Source organism: Cervus elaphus, chromosome 24 (assembly GCF_910594005.1).
Source record: "Cervus elaphus chromosome 24, mCerEla1.1, whole genome shotgun sequence".
Classification (NCBI taxonomy): domain Eukaryota; kingdom Metazoa; phylum Chordata; class Mammalia; order Artiodactyla; family Cervidae; genus Cervus; species Cervus elaphus.
Window position 1 is genome coordinate 46,672,716 of NC_057838.1, and position 22,564 is coordinate 46,695,279.

The 22,564-nt window shown below is 39.3% G+C and overlaps 1 protein-coding gene across 8 annotated transcripts in view; it reads right to left on the bottom strand.

Annotated features, from left to right (window-relative positions):
• SLC25A26 (solute carrier family 25 member 26) overlaps positions 1-22,564 on the bottom strand; it is a 152,916-nt gene that overhangs the window by 127,490 nt on the left and 2,862 nt on the right. For 6 of the 8 annotated variants that reach the window (XM_043886801.1, XM_043886800.1, XM_043886799.1 and 3 more), the window contains exons 2-3: positions 19,571-19,727; positions 16,188-16,297 (exon numbers count right to left, since the gene is read on the bottom strand). In XM_043886801.1, the coding sequence (XP_043742736.1) occupies positions 16,188-16,297; positions 19,571-19,727 (267 nt within the window). The remainder of the gene's footprint in view (positions 1-16,187; positions 16,298-19,570; positions 19,728-22,564) is intronic. The other 2 variants (XM_043886804.1, XM_043886805.1) reach the window with 1 other exon arrangement.

Consider the following 22,564-nt stretch of genomic DNA (forward strand, 5'->3'; position numbering starts at 1 on the left):
AAAATTTGTAAACTACTGTATTGGACACCTGTAACTTACATAATACTTTACATCAACTATGCTTCAATTAAAAAAAAAATACATAAAATACACACACAAAGTTTAGGCAGAAGAATGATAACCTGTGTGTGCTTTAGGGACATCACTCTGGCTGCAGCAGGTAGGAGAATACTTGGAGGATGAGAGAGAATGGTAAAAGGCAAAGAGGAAAGACAAAAAGAAAGCAAAAGACAAGCTCTAAGACTGCTACAACAGTTCTGTAGAAGATATCGGGACATGAATACGGTTCATAAAAGAAGGAAATTTGAGTCAGGAGTTAAACGAAAGGACCCGGTGACTGATAAGAGAGGTCAATATAGTGGTGCTGTTAAATGAGACCAGGGGTCAGAGGAGGAAAACAGGTTTAGAGTTCAGACTGCGAAACGTTGAGAAGTCTGTGGCACATGTAAGGGGCTCTATCTGGTCAAGAAATTAGTATCTGACTAAAGCTAGAAAGTAACAGGGCTAGAGATACAGACATAGAAATCATCAGCATTAAGTGGTAGCTGGAATCAAGAGAGTGAATTAAACTACCTAAGTAGAAGGCAAAAAGGGACTGTCAGAAGGTCAAGAACGGAATCCTGAGGAATACCCATTCTTAAAAAGCAGACAAAAAGACTCGCTCAGACAAATGAGAAGGAAAAAACTGCTGCAGTGAACACTGGTCTTCTGTGGCTGCCCAGTTTTCAACGCTCGTGTGTGAGAGGCTCCCCTGCTGGAGAAAACAGAAGGTGTCAGTCCCTCTCCTCCCCGGCCATGGCACCAACTTAGGCTTAACTGCCAGCTACTCCCACCCGAGGGTCTGCATCCTGAGCGACACGGGCCAAGCCGAGCCGCGAGCACCTGAGGCCACAGAGCGCCGGCAGAGGCGCACACCCCAGTGAAAGGTGCTTCAACACAACACACACAGGGGACTGAACGCTTTAGTGTCAAAAAATAATGCAAAATACCCCATTAATAATTCTTTTATACTGATTACATGTCGAAAGGTTAATACTCTGGATACGTGTGGGTTGAGAACATGTATTAAAATCATCCAGCTAGCTTTTTATTTTTCACTTTTCTAACGTGGTTACTAGAAAAAGTAAAATTACACCAGTGTCTTATAGAGTCTTTCTGTTGGACAGTACTGTTCTGGGGCTACCAAGAGAGCAACATCCAAGGTCCAGGGTCCAGGGGCAGCCAGCGGGCAGTGCCGGGGGCAGCATCCTAACTGTACTGACCCTAAGATACAGGCCTGACGGGTCCTTGCCATGGCTTCCCTTCCCATTCATTTCCCTCATTCTCCAGTCTTCCACCTATTCTAAGAGCCATCAAACAGTGTTCTGAGTCAATTACAGAATCTCTTTTGGATAAAGCAGCAAAACACCAACTAGTGGCTTGGGCAATAAATGACATTAAGTTGTCACCTAACAAGTATTTTGGTCAACATTTAGTGCAGAACCTCTACAAAGTGAGCTAGAATCCATGCTCTTTCTCTTTCTTCTCTGCCAGCGCTGGCGTGTTGGCCTTCCATCCACAGGCTTGCTGCCTCATGAGTTATGTGACTCAAAATCCTCCAGCATAACCCAGTCATACAACTGGATTCCAGGCAAGAAGAAAAGGTCTCTTCTTTTTTTTTTTTTTCAGAAGCCCCCTAGTGGGTGTCCACTTGACCATCATTGTGTGACATGGCCACCCCCTCTTAGGAAGGCTGAGAATATGTAGATCAAGAAAAGGGTTAGGGACATTGCCACCCAAAGCAAATCAAGGAAGAAAGAGAAAGCAGCAATGTCTGCCAACTTTCCAAACACCAACCTTTTTTCTCACACGATAGCCAAGATCAATTTCAACTGCAAGCAACCAAGAATGCTACTCGACCGCTGATAGTCAAGGGGACCAGAAGTCTCAGAGGAAAATTTCCAGAATAATGGGTCACAGGTCTCAACCAGTGCACACATTAGGGCTAGTGAAGGTACCAAGAATGGTTTCAGTGGAGAGCTGGGCCAGGAGAGTGAATTCACACTGAATTACAGTGAATTCACAAGTGATTCAGAGATAGAGATGGGCAAGTGTGGACAACTCCTAAAGAAAGCTGCGGGAGACATTAGGAGAGATAGTTTAGGATGGTAAAAACATCTGTAGGTAGGATGAGGGAAAGTTGTAACAGCAAAGCAGAGGTTGACAATTTAGGAAAGAAATGGGATGACACATGAAAACCCCCGAGACTATGAAGAAGGAAGAGCCAGGGGCCCAGGCATATGCCTGCACCACTGGGACAGCATCCCTTTAACTGAGCTGCCCTCAGCACGGGGTACCATTCTGCATCCACACTGCGCTGTTCATTCAGGACTGGGCTCCAAGGAGGGGATGAGCAGTAGTCCGGGTGAAGGGCTTCAGACCTAGTCAGTGGTCCCAGCTGTGTCAGTGAACTCTCAAGCATTCCCATCACCTTCTAGGGTCTAGCTTTCCTTATTTGACTTGTACTAGAAATCTTCATCATACCCTTTTAGGTTTTGATTTCTATAATTCTTAATTTTTGCCCATTATACTTTCTCTTTTATAAGCTCAAAAAGATCTCCATCCATGGGATTCTTCAGGCAAGAGTACTGGAGTGGGCTGCCCTTTCCTGCTCCAGGGGATCTTCCCAACCCAGGGGTCAAACCCAGGTCTCCCACATTGTGAACACACACTTTACCGTCTCAGCCACCAGAGAAGCCCAAAGATTCTCTTTATTCTCCAAATAAACTATTTCCTGACTATTCTCATCCCCCCAAAAAAAAGATTTCAACTGAAAATTTTTCACTTAACTTATGCCATATAGTTTTTGAAAATATACTGCTTTCTCTCCTACTAAACATAAATAATCTGAGGGCAAAAACATGCATTAATTTTACTAATCAACTGGAATCAACAGGGGTGGGGCAGGGGACACGAAATGCTCTAGTTTATCTTTTCCAAGTTGATTTTAGGTTTAATCGACAAAACTGCATCTATCATTTTTTGGTGTTACTTTATGTAGAAAGTAAATAAAACTACCCAAGAAGAGGGGAAATGTCAAAAATTAATCATTTCCACAGAAAAACATTACCAATACTTCAGAATCTTCTAAATGCATTTTCTTCCTTTGAACTGAATAGACTATTTTTATATGTATCAATAATTACAAAAAGAACAGAAAAAACAAGAGTGGGATTATAGGCGACGTTCGCCTTCTCTGCCCACTTGCATTTTCTAAATTCTCTACAGTGAACATGTATGATTACTTCGTAAGTTTCTTTAACATAATTTCAAAGGGCAAAAACATTTGTTTTGAACCAAAGATTTTAAGTGAGGGACAAAATAAAATCAAAGGACTGCTTAAAACACACTTTTAGAAACAATCCTACTTATTAGCCCTGACAAAAACATTTAGTTTCAATTTTAACACACACACATTAAATAGCTTACGACTAACTAAAACTGGATATAAATTATGTTATTTTTGGTGAGAGTGCAAACTTCTAAAGCCATATTTATAAGCCAGGATAGAAAATAAAGTCCACTGAAACTTACATGAACCTTACAGGGCAGTTCCCAGCATCTAAAACTCATTATAGAAATGAAAAATAAATAAGAAAGAGAAAAGAAAGAAAAGGGTACGCTAACTCCTTGTATTTTTCAACTCAAGAGGTCAAGAGTGAAATACGACCCCAATATGTCAAGAAAATAGGAATTGTCCACTTTTGTGCCTCAGCATTAATATTTATGGAACTTCATGCTTCATAACCCTCCATGTTCTTATGTTGTATTTTTATTTCTTAAAAATACAGCAGCAGAAGAGAAATTTTGTAAAGGTTCCCAGACGAAAAACAATCTAACTAACAGAAGAAGTACAAAGCACCCAGCATGGCTTCCTGACTTCCCTGGCACGGCAATTTTGGCCTAAGAGGCCACAAAGTAATGCTTCTATTTCCTTCAGCAGCTCCCTTGCCTTCCATTTGGTTTTCTATTAACTCTGATCTTTCTTAGATTTGAATCTGAGCCCCAACAGAATATTTCATTGCACAGGAACAAAAACATGCTACAAACTCATGGCTGCATCAAAGGAAATAAAGGCAATGTTGTCTGAGGGTCTTGGGGTATTTCCATTCTTCAGAGCATCCTTTCCTCAGATGCCTGGGGTTCAGTGTGAATCAATGACACAGGGAAGGTGACATCTTCATTAAACCCCAAAATGTTGTATATGTTAAAGCTCTATCGAAAGACAAGACAAATAAGGCTTTTCATAAAGAAAATACATATCTCATTTTTTTTTGATCAATGTTCAAATACAATACTGACCTCAGGAGAATTTAATACACCAAAACTCTGATGAACTTCAGATTGAGAATGATTACAACATGAAAGTTGCTACCAAGACTTTTCTTTCTTTGACATAAATAAAAACTCTTCTGATATGTTTTTATTTTTGAAATGGGGAGCAGAATATCTTTTAGTATTCAAGGAACACCAAGATGCAAAACTACAAGTCCTAAGAGTAAGCGTATGAAAGCAAAGAAAATCACAGTTAGCTTCGGTCTGATATTAGGTAAAATGAGTGAAGGCAGAGAAAAAGGAGAGAGAAAGAAGCTGCTAAAACACCCTGGTTCTCTCATTGCCCTACCCAAGCCCCACACCTCCACACATCACTTGCCAGTCATTAACAGTCTCACCTCCAATCTCTCACTCTTGAAACCCTCTTCAAACTTGCTGGGTATCACCCACAGTAACTTCTATTAACACTATCTTTTACCCAACTACTTCAACACAGTTTACATACACAAAAAAATACCTGACTTAAGACTTTTCCATAGGAAGCTTAATAAACAGACTAAAAATATTAATTTCATATTAGAAGCTAATTATGTCAGTATTTAATGTATAAATCTGAGACAGAAGTTAATGAAGGTCAGGGAACTACTTGCCCTAGGAAGCAAGGGTAAAACCCAAATCTTTTAATTATCATCTCCAGAATTTTTTCATTGAAGTATAATTGATTTACAATGTTGTATTACTTTCGGCTACAACGAAGTGATTCAGTTTTATATATATATATATATATATATATATATATATCCTTTATCAGATTCTTTTCCATCATAGTTTAGTGTAAGACATTGCATATTGGTCCCTGTGCTATACAATAGGTCCTTGTTGTTTATTTTATATATCGTTGTTTTATCTTCTAACCCCCAGCTCCTAAGTTATCTCTTCACCCTTTCCCCTTTGGTAACTCTAAGTTTGTTGTCTATGTCTGTTTCTATTTTGTAAATAACTTCATCTGTATTATTTTTTAAATTATACATATAAGTGATATCATGTTATCTTTCTCTGACGTTACTTAGTATGATATTCTCTAGGCCCACCATGTTGCTGCAAATAGCATTATTTTGTTTTTATGGCTAAGTAATATTCCACTGTGTGTATTGTTCAATTGCCCATTCATGTCCAACTCTTTGTGACCCCAAGGACTGCAGCACACCAGGCCTCCCTGTCCCTCACCATCTCCCGAAGTTTGCAAGTTCATGTTCACTGCATCAAAGATGCCATCTCGTCCTCTGACACCCTCATCTCCCTCTGCCCTCAATCTTTCCCGGGAGTCTTTCCCAGCACCATAGTTCTTTATGGTATTATACATAATACATACATTTACATGTACATGTATATATATACACTACACCTTTATTCATTCATCTGTTGATGGACATGGACATTGATTCTACATCCTGGCTACTAGAGTGATGCTATGAACACTGGGGTTTATGTATCTTTTTGAATTACAGTTTTCCCCAGATATATGCCCAAGAGTGGGATTGCTAGATCACAGGGCAACTCTGTTTTCAGTTTTCTAAGGAACTGCCTCTTTTTCCATAGTGGATGCACCAATTTCCATTCCTACCAACAGCATAGTAGGGTTCCCTTCTCTCCACCCCCTCCAGCATTTACTATTTGTAGACTTTTTGATGACAGTCATTCTGACCAGTGTGAGCTAATACCTCACTGATGTTTTGATTTGCATTTCTCTAATAATTAAAAATGTCGAGCACCTTTTCATGTGCCTACTGGTCACCTGGATGTCATCTTTGGAGAAATGTCTATTTAGGTCTTCTGCCCATTTTTTGATTGCCTTTTTTTTTTGTTGTTTGGCTATTGAGCTGTATGAACTGTTTGTGTATTTTGGAAATTAAGCTCTTGTCAGTCACACTGTTTGCAAATACTTCCTCCAAGTCCACAGGAAGTTTTTTTGTTTTGTTTATGATTTCCTCTGGTGGCTGAGACGGTAAAGAATCCACCTGCAATGCAAGAGACCCGGGTTCGATCCCTGGGTCGGGAAGATCCCCTGGACAAAGAAATGGCAATCCATGCCAGTATTCTTGCCTGGAGAATTCCATGGACAGAGAAGCCTGGCAGACTGCAGTCCACGGGGTCACAAAGAGCTGGACAAGACTGAGCAACATACACCTTCACTTTGCTGTGCAAAAGCTTTTAAGTTTGACAGATCCCATTTGTTTAGTTTTGCTTTGATTTTTATTGCCTTGGAAGACTGATCCAGATTTCTCATTAAATATGCATCATATTTACATGCAGCTAATGAACTTACAGGTTCCAGGTTTAATTATCAGCTAATTCTTATGTTTAAACCAGCAATGCCATAATTAGTTCAACAGAAACTTAAAAACTGAGCCAATCAAAGTTTAATCACAAAGTAAAGCTGTTTTCGAACCATGGTGCTGGAGAAGACTCTTGAGAGTTCCTCAGCAAGGAGATCAAATCAGTCAATCCTAAAGGAAAACAACTGTGAATATTCACTGGAAGGACTGATGCTAAAGCTCCACTCCTTTGGCCATCTGATGCAGAGAGCCGACTCACTGAAAGAGACTCTGATGCTGGGCAAGACTAAGGGCAGGAGGAGAAGCGGGCAACAGAGGATGAGACGGCTGGATGGCATCATCGACTCAACGGACATGAGTCTGAGTAGGCTCTGGGAGTTGGTGATGGACAGGGAAGCCTGGCATGCTGCAGTCCATGGGGTCACAAAGAGTCAGACACGACTTAGTGACTGAACAACAACAAAAAATCTGCTTTAGACTTTGCATAGTAAACTCCAAGTGGCAAGTTAATGAGAGAGAAACAAAGAGACACACAGAAAATGAGAATTCAGGGCAATCCAAAAAATTTTTAAAGCACAATTTACTTGTATTACATTCCCAAAATTCTTTCTAGAAAACAGGTTTTCAAATTAAGAATACCCAACATTACCTTTTTCGACACCACCATTTAAATTCAAAACCCCTGCAAAAGTTCATCTGCTTGTCAATTCTGCCATCTTCTGGTTATAAATGGAATCACAGTTGTTGATAAAACACAAAAAGCAATTGCTAAATCCTACTATCGGAGAAGGCAATGGCACCCCACTCCAGTTCTCTTGCCTGGAAAATCCCATGGACAGAGGGGCCTGGTAGGCTGCAGTCCATGGGGTCGCGAAGAGTCAGATATGACTGAGCGACTTCACTTTCACTTTTCACTTTTATGCATTGGAAAAGGAAATGGCAACCCACTCCAGTGTTCTTGCCTGGAGAATCCCAGGGATGGGGTAGCACAGTCGGACATGACTGAAGTGACTTAGCAGCAGCAGCAAATCCTACTATACCTTCCTTGTGCTTAAGTCTCTCAGTCATGTCTGACTCTTTTGTGACCCCCATGGACTGTCCAGCCAGGCTCCTCTGTCCATGGAATTCTCCAGGCAAGAACACTGGAGTGGGCTGCCATGCCCTCCTCCAGATCTTCCCAATGCAGGGACTGAACCCGGGGCTCCTGCACTGCAGGCGGACTCTTTACCGTCTGAGCCACAGGGAAGCCCAATATCTCCCTTAGGGTTTAAATTATATCCACTGATACTGAGGTGTAAGTTCACTATGCCTTTCTTCCTTTTAAGCCTCTTTACACATATACAAAGAGCCAATGAGCATAAAGAGATTTTTTTTTAAGTATACGTCTTCTCTTCCCTGACAAAACTAACAAACTTGATAATCCAGACTCTACACGAAAAGTCAGAGTCCTCTCAACAAAAATAATTATATCTTTTAGGCCCTGTGTCTAGAAGTTGTTTACAGAATCTCACAGAACTCAGAAGTAAACCTCAAATGATTCAAGTTCTCAACATTACCCAAGTAAAACAGCATCCATCTCCAGTTTTGCACCAGTTCTGCCACTTTTAAAAGATATAAAAAGTTGAAATTGAAGGTCTAATATTTGTCTAACTATTCACTTAGCGATGGTGTTTTATTTTCCAAAGCAGCTTGGAAACCTTGAGTGCATCACTATATGTCTTTGACTTTCAATTTCTTTGTTTTCTGGAAGTGACAGCCTTCACAAATCTGTAAAAGTCTAAGAATGTGCTCCTAACAGCAATTTGCGTGACATGGGACCAGAACCAACTTTTAATAAACATTTTACATTATCAGACACTATGCTGAGCACTTTAGAAGTGTTGTATCTTTACAAGATACAGTTCTTTACAAGAACTGTGAGTGGGGTAGCATTAACCCAATTTTTCTAGATAAGGAAAACAACAGCTCAGTAAGGTTGTGTAAATGGCCTGCGTGCATGCATGCTCAGTAGCTTCAGTCACTCTTTGAGAACCCATGGACTGCAACCCACCAGGCTCCTCTGTCCATGGGATTCTCCAGTCAAGAATAATGGAGTGGGTTGCCATGCCCTCCTCCAAAGGATCTTCCCAACCCAGGAATCGATCCTGAGTCTCCTGCACTGCAGGCAGATTCTTTACGGCTGAACCACCAGGGATGGTGGCCCCGTAAATGACCTTCAGACACAGAGCAAATACACAGATAAGACACAATTCCAACCTTGATCTGTGTAACTTGACAGCTCATGATCCATACTCTACCTCCTTACAGAGGCCCTCAAAATATTCTCTACCTACTTAGTAAATGTATCCAACTTCTTTATATATCCCTCAAAGACAGGGGTCAAAATTTCTTATTCTATGCTTCTTAGCACCAATCACAGTACTAGATATCTAGTACTAGGCAAGCAGATATCTTCAAGTATCTGTAAATTCTGCAGTTTAAGTCAGATTCTTCAACTTCATTATCCTATATGAAAATCATACCCATCATTTCTATAAAGTTGAGCTTAATTTGTGCAGCATAAACTGACATTGCTCTTAAATAAAAAACACAGAGCTCCCCCACTGCCCCACACAAACTACATAAGATAATCAGTAACACACACTGGCCAAGGTCATGAGTCAGCACCACCTGAACGAACGCTGCCTGTGACATCAGGGAGAGGAAGGTCCATACAACAGAAGTCTGAAATGTGTTGGAGAAAGAAGCCATAAAGAAAGCGGTGGAAAGGTGTGTAAGCAGCTCCTTGACAAGAGCCACTAGGAACAATCTCTCAGCACATCCACGCTGATTCTTTAAATGAATAACTGCCAGGCCCTGCCCTCTCTCTCTCCCCTTTCTCTTCCTCCCCTTTCCACACTCAGCTCGGGCTCAGAGGGCTGGGACCGCTGAAGAGCTGGGGTGTGCTTCTGAGCAGCGCTCAGGAGACTCTGAGAGGAGCTCAAGCTGGCACACAACACAGCTACAACAAGCTAACAAAGGCAGCCAGGAGGAGACGCACTGAAGGGATGCTGCGGGAAAGGCTTTCCAAAGACGAACCCCCACTTGGGTTCTCATGAACTCACCTTCTCCCTCTGCATCCCACGCCCTGCCTCAACAGGGACTCTGATCATCTCTCTCCTTGAGATTTGTAGAAGTCTCCTCACCTCCATTCACGCACCATGCCCACTTCCACACTGCTGCCGGAGGTTGCTCTTAAACCAGCAGCCCTGAGGTGCGCTGCGCGAACCTTCAAAGGGTAGCAGCCCGTAACTCCTCAGCACGGCAGGCAGGGCCGTCCAGGACGGTGCAGTCACATCCGTGAGCCATGCGGAACTTGAAAGCATCATCTAACAAGGGGTTTGCCTGAGTTCAAGAGCCTTCCCTGTACCAACCCACCTCAGCATCATCCTCTGAAATCAGCTCAAGGACGAGCTATTGTCTGAGGCCTTTCCTGACTCAACACCCATCCATCCACTCGAATTCACTTCCCCTAAAATACCTGGAACCCTTTACTGTACGTCCACACTTCCATGTCCATCTGCATGTCTTCACTGCAAGCCTCTAAAGAAGTATTTTTATCCTCATTGCCAAAAACACATTAAGGCCTTCTCAAGGTCTAAATCCACACTGCCAGGTCAGGATAACAAAAGTGGTGGAGGAAACTAAGAGGAGCTGAACAAAAGCAGCTGAGATAAAAGGAAATGAAGAAGCCCAAATGAGGAAAGGATATAAGAAGGGAAAGCAGTAGGAAGGTGGTTCTTTCTTGTAAGTCTGGAGACAATTTCTTCTATAATTCTTATCGTTTCATGTTCTTAAGAAGGAATTACGGGACTTCCCTGGTGGCTCAGTGGTAAAGAATCTGCCTGCTAATGCAGGGCACAGGGGTTCAAGCCCTAGTGCAAGAAGATCCCATACGCTGTGGAGTGACTAAGCCCATGTGCCACAGCTAACGAACCTGGGCTCCAGGGCCCACGCTCTGCAACGAGAAGATATCGCAATGAAAAGCCCACATGCTGCAAGGAAGAGTAGCCCCCACTCTCCACAACTAGAGAAAAGCCCGCACAGCAACAGAGACCCAGCACAGCCAAATAAATAAATGCATGTGCGTGCTAAGCCGCTTCAGTCATGTCCAACTCTTTGCAACCCTATGGACTATAACCCGCCAAGCCCCTCCACGTGGGATTCTCCAAGCAAGAATACTGGAGTGGGTTACCATGCCCTCCTCCAAGGGATCTTCCCCACCGAGGGATTTAACCTGCGTCTCTTATGTCTCTTGCATTGGCAGGTAGATTCTTCACCTGATCTTAGCCAGAAGGCCAAGAAGCGATTGGCAGGTAGGGTCTTTACCACTAGTGCTGCCTGGGAAGCCCCATGTATAAATAAATTTTTTTAAAAGGAGGAGGAGGAATTATGAAGTCTGCCTTATGTACTTAATGTTCCTAAAGTAGAAAAAGAGGTTCTCTGGCCCAGTGGAAAATGAACAGAGAGAACAAGGCAAAAAGCCCCCTTGGCAGAGGCATGTGCTCAGATACTTCAAAAAACAACGTGCCTGAGAGAGTGTAGCTGGGTATCCAACGGCACAGCTGAAGCTTCTGACCGTCTAACAAACTTCCCAGCACTGTCTGTACACTCCTGCCTTCAAGCATCTTAACACACACAAGCATTTTCACCTGCAGCATTCCTGCGAGCTTCCTCCAGACTTTATAGCAATCCTGCACTTCAGTGACTCCCATCTTATTTTCCACTCAGCTTATCTTCCATAATTTGATTACACAACTGCACAGGAGTCTGACAAGCTGCTAACACAATTTCAAATGAGAGTGCATCTCTATTAATTTATGGATATTCAAAACCTTTCACGATCATTTCAAAAGATGAAACATTTCAAAATGTGTCAACCTTTCTCCTATTGTTTTGCTCAGTGGTTCTTCTTAGAAAAGGTCGGTAAACATCATGAAAAGCACTTTAAAACATGCTATGAACAACATAATGAAAAACAGCTTAAATCCCCACTGAGGGAAAATATAAAATAATAAGTAACACATACACTGTGCTGTGTAGCCGGTAACACTCCTGACAACAATGCATCTAATCCTCTCAGCAGCCAATTTAGTGGTGAAGTTGAATGAAAATGATGTGCTTAACCCACATCTGACATTCAACAAACCCCCGGAACGACTGCTGTATGAAGTAGCTCCACTGACCTTGTTAGTTGCTACAGCAGCAAATTACAGCCTACACTACTTCCACTTTCAAGGCTCTCCAACCACAGGACTGGCCTTGAAAATGCTGCATGCAATGCTCACTCTGACTTCAAAATCTCCACATGTGAATACACTGCCACCCTCAAAAACTAACCAGTTTAATAAACTAAGATTTTTCAGTAGGCCGAAAAATATGGCATTCTGAGGAAGACACAAGGAATCACGCTCTGATCAGTGTGCTCCACACCTGTTGAGTATTCTTAAACACACGACTGCCAAGTCAACTCAGTGAAAATGTTTACGACTGGGGTATATATTAAAATTTTTGATAATCCTTCATCAGTGGTGCTTAAATATCACTGAACTCCAGAACCATCTAGGAATTGTGCTGAAAATACAGGACCCACAGTGTCACTTCCCAAAAACTTCATTTGTAAACTGATGCCCAGGCAACTGATTCTAAAGTTGGTGCTCCCTGGCCCATATTACTGTGTGGAGAAGTACTGTTAGAGGTACTTCAGAAAACAGGGTATCACTGGGAATTCCCTGGCAGGCCAGTGGTTAGGACTCTATGCTTTCACTGCAGGGGACCCAGGATCAATCCATGGTCAGGGAACTAAGATCCCACATGCCACCTATTGTGGCCAGAAAAAAAAAAAAAAGGAAAAATAAAACATGGTATCACTGAGTTCCTAGCTTTCTCAATCCCAAGTTAGAATGGGACTGAAAAGAAAAAGCTACCAGCATCTCTGTGTGTGAGGACATCGACACACATCACCCTTGAGTACATTAAATCACAGGGGCTGCTTTTAACAGCAAAGAAATTTTAATGCTCTTTTATTTCTGAAAACAATATTGAATAAGGCCATAAGTACAATCAGAGCCAGGAAAAGTCAAATTCTAAAGTTAAAAAAAAAAATCATTACCACTGCAATGCCATAGCATGTGTTATACTAAAGTAAACCCACCCCAAGCCTTCTGATCTAATTACAGATTCTATTTACTTCTTACAGCACTTTTTCTGTGTCTGATGAAAACTGAGCCATAAAATAATTGAGACAGGGATTTAGAGATTTGGTACAGCAAACCTCCCAATAAAAATGGCACAAATGGGACTCTTCTTGCTGTTGTTACATATTAAATCTTATTTGATCGATTTTACTGTATTCCAAATTACAAACATAAGGTAGAAGGCTGTAATTATAGTTTTATTGATTTGTCATTAACTTTTAATCAACCTGCTACTACAGGGAATGGTTATTACAGCAGTGCTCCCTTGTTTCTAAGTTTCAGACACTTATCATCACTACAACAAAGTAACTGGACACATTTAATGCCAACAAATATATAGTATTGTTTGTAAGGCATCTGTTTGCAACTGTAACTATATCAGCACAAATGCATTACAGAACAAGGACTGCACTAAACTGTATCTTGATTTTCTCTAGGTCTCTTTGTACCTTTCTGACCACTGACTGCTAGGCATGTTTTTTATATTCTATTCCTTTTTATTTTACCTATCTGTTTCTCCTAAATTCATCTGTTTCCTTCTCCTGCAGCGACCACACTTGGCTGAATCTGAAACCGAAAGTTGATGCTCTATGAAACAGAAGCAAATGACTAAAACAGAACGGCAGTAGGTACATTTCCTGGGAACATTGACACTGAATGCCTTTAGGAAGTTTATCAAGAAAGTTTAAAGATTACAGGACCACAAGAAAAACATTTCACAAACGCCATAAATGGAATAAACTTTTTAGCATACTAAACTGTAACTGAATTTAAAATCAAAGTCAACATCAAGCCATGTTTCACCAGTGAAATCCTCAATCTATACACCTGCTGCTGATCAGTTCTTATCTTAAGGTTCTCCTGGCACCACAGAGACTATAAAAAGGCATCTGACACAAGGCTTTACTACCTGAAGGACTATGCAAACACTATGAGACACAATACAGATAAAACTATCCTAGAATTATTTATTTCCAGTCTTACAGATACTTATTTTCTAATTCTGAAGCCTACTTAATTCATCTCTTTTGCCCAACAGTACACACACAGAATATTACATTTAAAAGGTTCCAGGTTTTTTTAAAAAAAAAAAAAAAAAAAAAAAACACCATTTACAGATACTAACATATTAGAATACAATATTTTCTACAGATCAAATATTTTATCATTAATATGACTGATCTAACAGCTCTCCTTTGCCCAATTTGATTTTAACGCTTTATATAATTTTGGTAAGTCTAAGAGACAGAAATTTTATAAACTGAAAGTCTATCCTCCAACATGGCAAATCAAGTTTCAAGCACAATGGTCCTATATGTGAAATGAAAAAAAAAGCAGCCAAGTTCTTTTCAATGCTTGTTCTCAGAACATACTACAAAATATAAGCCAAGTGTTGAATTTACAAGAATATATTTAAACTAAATCAAAGTAACAGGCAATTCTAAAACAGCAGCAAGAGCAGTCAGAAGGACAGAATTTTTACAAGCTGAGAGACAATGAAACTCTCTCACACTTTTTCTTGTTCTTTAGTATATATACGTGAAAATAACTGCATGCAATGGGTTCTAATGTCAGAACATGATCACAAAAACATAAGCCAAGGATAATAAAAGATTTTTTTAATTAAATATAAATTGCTTTTAAATGGCAGACTAAACTAATTTTCAGGCAGAATTCAAGTCCTGGAGTCTTTACTTCGGTTAAGAGTGGGGGGAACGAAAATCCCCAGAAACTGTACACAAATTGTCCATAAGTGCAGCTTACAGGAGAGACGACCACAGGCTTCGTTAGCTTCCTAAAGGTGTCTCTAACTCATAAAGGAACTACTACTTTAGGCTCTTTGCTACTCCAAAAATTAACATATTGTTAGTCCTATCACACTTATAAGTTCAGTAAATTATTAACACAATTTTAAATCCAGAGTTGGCTTGGGTTCTCCAAAATTATTTGTAAACCAATGTTAAAAGGAAGTTTTATATAAAACACTTTTGAGAATTTAATGTCTTTTGAGCTTCTTTCAACATTCTCTTCAAGGAGAGATGTTTATTAAAGGTTTCACGTAGGCTTAAAAAAAATAATCTTTAGCAGTTAGGTGCAGAACTGCATACACATCCATTAGACCATTCCTGTCACTGTGTTCAAATCTTCTATGGTCTTAACAAGTTATGCCTGCCTGGTCCTAGGACTTTTAAAAAGTAGACGTGACTATCACCAATGAAGATAATAATTGTACTGATTTTTCATTATAATTCTGGCAATTTTTTGCTTTATATGTTGAGACTATGCTATTTAGTCCAAGTTCAGGTTTATTACATTTCCCAAGAGAATTGTTCCTTCTATTAGTATACAACAGTTTCTTTTTTATTAGCTTTAAGTCTTTTTTTTGGGAGGGGGGCTAATGTTAACATTACTACCTACTCTCAAGTAGCATTTCTGAATCAGTGAGGGCTGACCAGAGAAGTAGAATCACTAAGAAAGGTAAGAATAAGGAGTTATCACAGGGATACGAACAGTAATTGTGAGAGCTAATTAGGCAGTTCATATAGAACTGTTGCCTCTGCATAGAGAGTTGGGACAGAAATTTAGAAGACAGGCAATGAGGAAGGAAGGAAGGAAAGATGGGTGTGAAATGGAGACAAGCAAGGACAAAGTGAATTTCACATTCTCCATCACCAATCTCGATGCTGTGGGTGTCCTGTAGTACCAAGTAGCATCCTTCACCAGAGCCCACACATGTGACTCAAAACTTAGAGAAGCTGAATTAGAAGATCCAGCGGGAGGTGGAGCAGCTAGAGGCCTGGCTTGCTTCCTGAAGCCAACAGATCATTGATGAGGTACACGAACTGCAACTGTGTCTGACCCCACACCAACCTTCTGAGCATGAACACACATGCTGGGTCACTTTCGCCTTCAAAATGTTGTGCAGATTTCTCTTGTAGCCAGGCTAACCTGGAACCCTCCTGGAAAGGGAGTTCTAGGAAACAGTTCTTGCTCAATTATGCTGACAACAAAAAGCCACCACAATTTACATGGATATTTTCTTCTACTTCTTTAATTTTATTCTTTCTGTATAATTATGTTTGAGGTATGTCTCTTGAAAATAACATATATGTGGATTCTTCTTTCATACTATCTAAACTATCTTTCAACTATCATGCTTAATCCACTTACATTTATTGGGATTTAAGACTTTCATAATTTAAAAAAGAATTGTCTTTTGAAAATGAAATGAATATATATACTGAAGATAATTCATGCTTTGCATTTCTGAAATATGTTATACACATAACTTATTACTTACCACTTCTCCAGCCGATGCAGCCAACATATGTGTCACAGGCATCAAATGTGAAGAAGAATCAGTGTGCAAAATCCATTTCACATATTCATAGGTGACAAAAAAGGCAGCAGCTGAAATTTAAAACAAACCAGTCTTTCACAAAGCTTAAATATCTACACAAACTGTGAATATGTTTCTCAAAAAAAAATTACAACTCAATTATTAACTTATGAGACAATAAATAAATATTAAATATGAATAATATATTATTTGTTTATAAATATTTCAAATATAAGTAAAAATAATAAAGATATAATAATCATATGTACTCTTCCCTGCCATCCCATCACTCTTACAGACTTCACTGAGCCCATGTTACACGCTTGACCTTGGACTTCCAAAAATGCAGAAGACATGATCCCTGCTGCCATGAGGAACCCTAACAGCTAACCTGCCATTTACCAATTTGTACTGACAAGTCACTTAACACTTTTTAATAAGAGTTTTAGAAAAGGATATGAATATCCATGATCCAAAATATCTTTACATATGATCATAAAATAATCAAGTACACTAATTTACAGACAGGTTAAAACTGCAAACATACATCTCAATAAAACACCTATTCCATTATGCTTTATTGCTGGATACTCAAAATAACCATGGCTACTTTTTACTACCTCAATTCACCTTTACTTCAAGAAAACAATCAACTATTTAATTAAAACTGAAAATCAAAATCTCTAAAAAGCTACCCCATCACATGAACTAGCAGCACAGGAAGGCTTTTAGACTTGCCATCTACTGTTAATCAAACATGTTTATCAGTTACATAAAAGATTTGGCATGAAAGATAAATACATGGCAAAATCATCTTTCAAAGGTCATTTGAACATGTCACAGCAAAGTCTGAAATACTCAGGAAAAGGGCTTGAGAGTGAAAACCAGTTCTCCACAGTCAGTAAGCTTGCAACAAACACTCCTCAGCAGCTCACAAACAGGAGGCCAGAAGAGGCGGCACACTGTCCCTGGATAATTAAGGACCGAGCAGGCAGCTGTATTTAGTTAATGCAGGACCTAATTCCCACCTGCAATTCTTAATTAGGCTGGTCCTATTTTGGCCCACTCACTAAATGGGCTAGAACAGGGGTGCCCAATCTCCAGGATCTAACACCTGATGATCTGAGGTGGAGATGATGTAATAATATGAGAAATAAAGTGCACAATAAATGGAATATGCTTGAATCATCCCAAAACCATCCCCCACACACACACCCATCTGTGGTAAAATGGGTCTTCCATGAAACCGGTCTCTGGTGCCAAAAAGGTTGGGGACCACTGGGCTAGAATATTACCAATCAAATTCAGTTCTAAGTCCCTCCTACTGGACATCGCCCCACCCACCCCCATCCCCCCCGAGTGAAAAAAAGCAAAAAAACTTGGTTTCTCTACATCCCTTCTACATTCCCTCCTAACCATGTACTACATAGGGATCTTGACTGCAGTTCTTTTCCTCTCCTTGCAGCTCACACTTGCAGCCCAGCACCCCCTGCACAATACGTCCTCAAAAAAACCTACAACCGCTGTATGTTAAAATGGTGTATTGTATTCTAAAGAGAACTTGAACCATCAGCAGAAAATGTTTAAAGTTCCTCATAAAGAGTTTCAGTTCACTAAAAATTTGCAGAAAAACAGCCATTTCTGGAATGCCGGCACTCTTTTTATCCAGCCTCTCCTCAATGATGTTCTGTAGAGGGCAAAGTAAAGCAGTCCGAGAACATCCACTTTCTCAAACATACAAAAATTCAAAACCACGTTCTCTATGTAAACTCCTGCTCACAAGAATCTAAACCAGTCCTGTGAGCTTAATGGAGGCCCAGGTACCCTGCAGACCATCACTAATACTCCATCTACCAACAATCCCTACATAATATGTGAGAGAGAAAAATTTACAATGAAGGAAACAAGGTAAGGAGGAGTACCCAAAAGATAGGGACTTAGTAACATATTGATATTTCTTTGCAATTCCCTAGTTCAGAGGTTCCCAAACTTGTCTGCATATTAAAATTACCATGGGATATATAGTTCTTTAAAAATCCAAAGCCCAGGCCACATCTCAGACCAACTAAATTCCATACCTCTGAGAGTGGGTCACAGGCAGCAGTACTTTCTTTAAAAAAAAAAAAAAAACTCAGATTATCAGGTGACTGAAACACAGGCCTATCTCCCACTAACAGAGCTATATTTGGCATGGAGTGCGTGCTAAATGGTGACTTGCTATAATCGATTACTGAAAATTTAGGCATAAAAGAATTCAAAGTGAGTGTGAAAGTCACTCAGTCATGTCCTACTCTTTGCAATCCCATGTCCATGGAATGTGTCAGGCCAGAATACTGGAGTGGGTAGCCTTTCCCTTCTCCAGGGAAAAGAATTCAAAGATAACCTCAAAACAGTTGGCTGTTCTAAGGATGGCTCGGGGAAAGGGAAGAAGGGATAAACTAAAGGACCAAAAAGATCTGCACTACAAATCTTTATGTGAATACTGTACTTTTTACAGATGGACATTTCAATGTCAAGTTAACAAGGAAGAATTTCTAATGAAATACACTGCGAAAAAGAACTCAAACCTTAGAATTTAAGAATCTTCTGTCATGTTGATGTTTGGTAGAAATCAACACAATACTGTAAAGCAATTATCCTTCAATTAAAAATAAATCAAAAATTTAAAAAAATCATTTTAATTTTTATTTTTTATGGAGCAGTGAGTGGTTTTGTGAGTGTGTGTTTGATGGTAGTGGTTTTCTGTTTGCTCAGTGTGAGTGCCAATCAAAGCATCAGTAAACAATTATCAAAATAAGTATCTGAAAAAAGAGTACACCAACAGGTGGATTAAACAAAACAGGCTCACCTGCTCCACGAGACTCCCCAAGGCAGAGGTCACTGAGGTTAGCTTCACATCTGAATCACCTGGGAAGCTACTAAAACTCCTGATACCCAGGCAAAGCCAAGACCAGTTAAACTTCTCACAGAGACACAGGCAACAGCGTTTTGTAAAACTCCCCAAGAGATTTCAGCATTCAGGCAAGGTTGAGAACAACTACTCCAAGGCATCACAATCAACGTTAGAAGAACACTTTAAGGATTCTAACTAGGAGTTCTATCAGTGAAAACCACTTTCAAAAGACTGCTCGTGGTTTTGTTTTTTTGTTGTTGCTGTTTAGGATGGCATATATAGCACTAGTTGAGTCAAAAATAATGGATTAATGACTAGAAAACAAATTCCAAGTATCAACTACATTAAACATAAGGAATTCTATCTAGGGTTGGACCACATATTATTCTGAAAATAAATCCTATTAGCTTGGCTTTATATAAAGCAATGATAATATCAATGTAACTGTTACCATTAGGAAAGGATCCAATAGCAGTAGAAGGAACTCCAGCGTATACGCCATAAAAACCACCGGCCTTATAAAATCCCTGGGGGCTCTGCAGCCTGGTTTTAATGGTATCCAGAGGAAATAATATCAAGTCAACAGAGACACCTGCTATCCCGCCAGCCTTAAAAAAAAACAAAAAAACAATTACAAAAAAATAATATGCCATTTGAGGGATGGGGATAAGAAGGTAGTTTTTAAAGCATATTTCTTTCAAACATGGTTTTAAACTTCACCAGACTACTTTGTTATAGTCAAAAGACCTCCTACCTAAACCTACAGATTTGATCTACAGATTTGTCCTGGGAAAATAACCATTACTGTGCTATACTTTCCAATTGTAAATTTTATATTTTATATTCAGTTTTAAACAAATGTTTAATGATTTTTAACAATTTTTATATTAATTTTAAATTCATTTTTAATGATTTCATAAGGTTCAAAAAAGTGAAATAAACCTCAGAAAACAGTTCAAAGTCTCCTTCCTTATCCTGTAAAACTGAGGTAACCACTTGTATTGGTTTCTTATTGTATCCGTCCGAAGTCACTCTAGGTATATACACCAGCAAATCCAAATATGAGGAACTTCCCTGCACATCCAGTGGTGAGGACTGTGTGCTTCCACTGCAGGGGGCACAAATTCCACCGCTGGTTGGGGAACTAAGATACCACATGCTGTGCAGCCAAAAAAATGCATAAATAAAAAACAAACCAGTAAATGGTAAATTTTTAAGTAAAAGATGGTTTGCAGCACTGTGTTTTTTTATTTGACAGTTTATCTCAGTGATCTTTCCAAAGCATACCAAATGTCGTATTTTTGGCCTTTTTAACTGAATAGTGAAACTGCATTTAAAAAAAAAAAAAAACTGTTTTGAAATTTCCATTCTAAATGGGTAATGCTGCCTGTGAATCTAGATCCACATTTTAAGAATCACGTGGAGAAGGAAATGGCAACCCACTCCAGTATTCTTGCCTGGAAAAGTCCATGGACAGAGGAGCCTGGCGGGCTGCAGTCCAGGGAGTTACAGGACTGAGCCTGTGTGCACGAGGGTGGAGGGAGATGGGCTGGTAGCAATAAAGTGGGAGAACTAAAAAAAAAAGAATCACACATCTGAGGGTTCTTGATATGTTCTCTCCTTTTTGTATATTGGAAAATTCCTTGATAACTTTTAAGAGAATAAATGAAAAAATAGAGCTAAATTCCTAGAGAGCATTAAACCTGCCCCAAACGCATCATCTCCCAAGAGACCCCATGTTGCTTTAGGGAAGGTGCACTTTAAAAACTGACTGAAAACCAAGTCTGCTCCTTGTGATTACAGTAAAGCACAGGTAGAGTAGAACATTTAAAAAACTGGTTACAGCTGAGTCAAAGCAAAAAGAAACCCAGAAAAACAGAAGCTCAGAGACAGCAGAAGAGAAAGGTCAATACACATGGTCTAGAGGTACCATTTAAAGACATGAATCAACACCATTTTATAGCAAGTAAATGGAAGAATTATGAAGCGGCAATATGGTTCCTATATAGTTATTTTTAAACTGAATTGCTAACTTTATCTTTTGAACTTTGACCTATGTGATATATTACCTATTCAAAAAGTAAAAGCAGACATTAAAAACTATATATTCCATGACACAGAAAAGAGGAATCAATACTATTCAAACATACAGGCAGAGTTCAAAATCATCTGTTGTTTCCATCCTTTGGGATTACAAAGTGCTCAGGTGGTATATGGGTTAGTACCTAGCAAACACTTTCTGCTCTGCTTGCCATGCACGATAAAACCACTGCAAGAGTTCACTGGGAAAATGAAATTATTCGGATGAGAAATGAAATAATCTGTTTTTCAATGAGCTAGCATAGGTCAATTATTAAAAATTAGTGTACACTACCTTGAAAGCCATGACAGAACCATGCAGGCCACTCTGCAAATGACCTAAAAAGTTGTCACGAAAAGAACATAGAGATGTGCCAGTAGAGTATCAGTGTGAGTAGGAAAAAAAAAAGACTGTGGAATATCTTTCTGGATATAAAGAAATCATCTAAGCCACAGCGCAAAGGTCACAATTGGGAAAGTTAAAAAGAAAAATAAAAGTCAATTTTTTCAACATTCTTCTCACTTATTAAGAATTTTATAAATTCAATATGTAATAAAATATTTTGCATGCCTCTTCATTTTCTCAAAACACAAGGAAAACTAAAATTCTTGTGAGAATGTCTGATATGACTGATTTCTTTAAAAATATGCTGCACTTCATTCTAATTTTCTCTTTGTGAAAGGGGTTCACAAAGATGCTTGCTATCTACCGCTAAATTTTAATCAGTAAGTTAATTACTCTTTTAATCTATTTGGCTACTTTGCATGCATTGATTCTCCAGCCCTTCTTTCATCAGAATTGTTGTGTACTGAGAGTAAACGATCAGATTCAATCTACTTATCTAGCAAATCATGAATCAAGAGCTACTAACTTCTTCTGTGGATTTCAAACTTCTGTAACTCAAGTATCATGTAAATTCATGAGACTGGAAAAAAATACAGCTAACAGGATTAAGAATACATATATACTTAGACACACAGCAACATGTTTAAGATTTTTTTAAAAACCTTAAGGAATGCTTATAATTTTACATCAAGTCAGCATCAACTGAATCTTAAGGAACTCTACCAATTTATTTTTTTTCTTCAGCCTGAGAAATTATTTATGATCACGTATCAAAAAGGTTACCAAAAGATTCGAGATTTATGGTAGCTTACACAGAAAATGCTAAGTACTAGACAAAATCCAAAAAAACAGAACACAGATAACCAAGCCTTACCTCACCGTAACAATTTATTGAGATCATAATACCATATACAATAGATAACATATAGACCACAACCTTAATTTAAAAGTGTTACAGACAGCAAGAGTCTAATCAGTGCTTTGAAATTCCTGTGGGAGTTGAAGAAAGTTAAGATTACA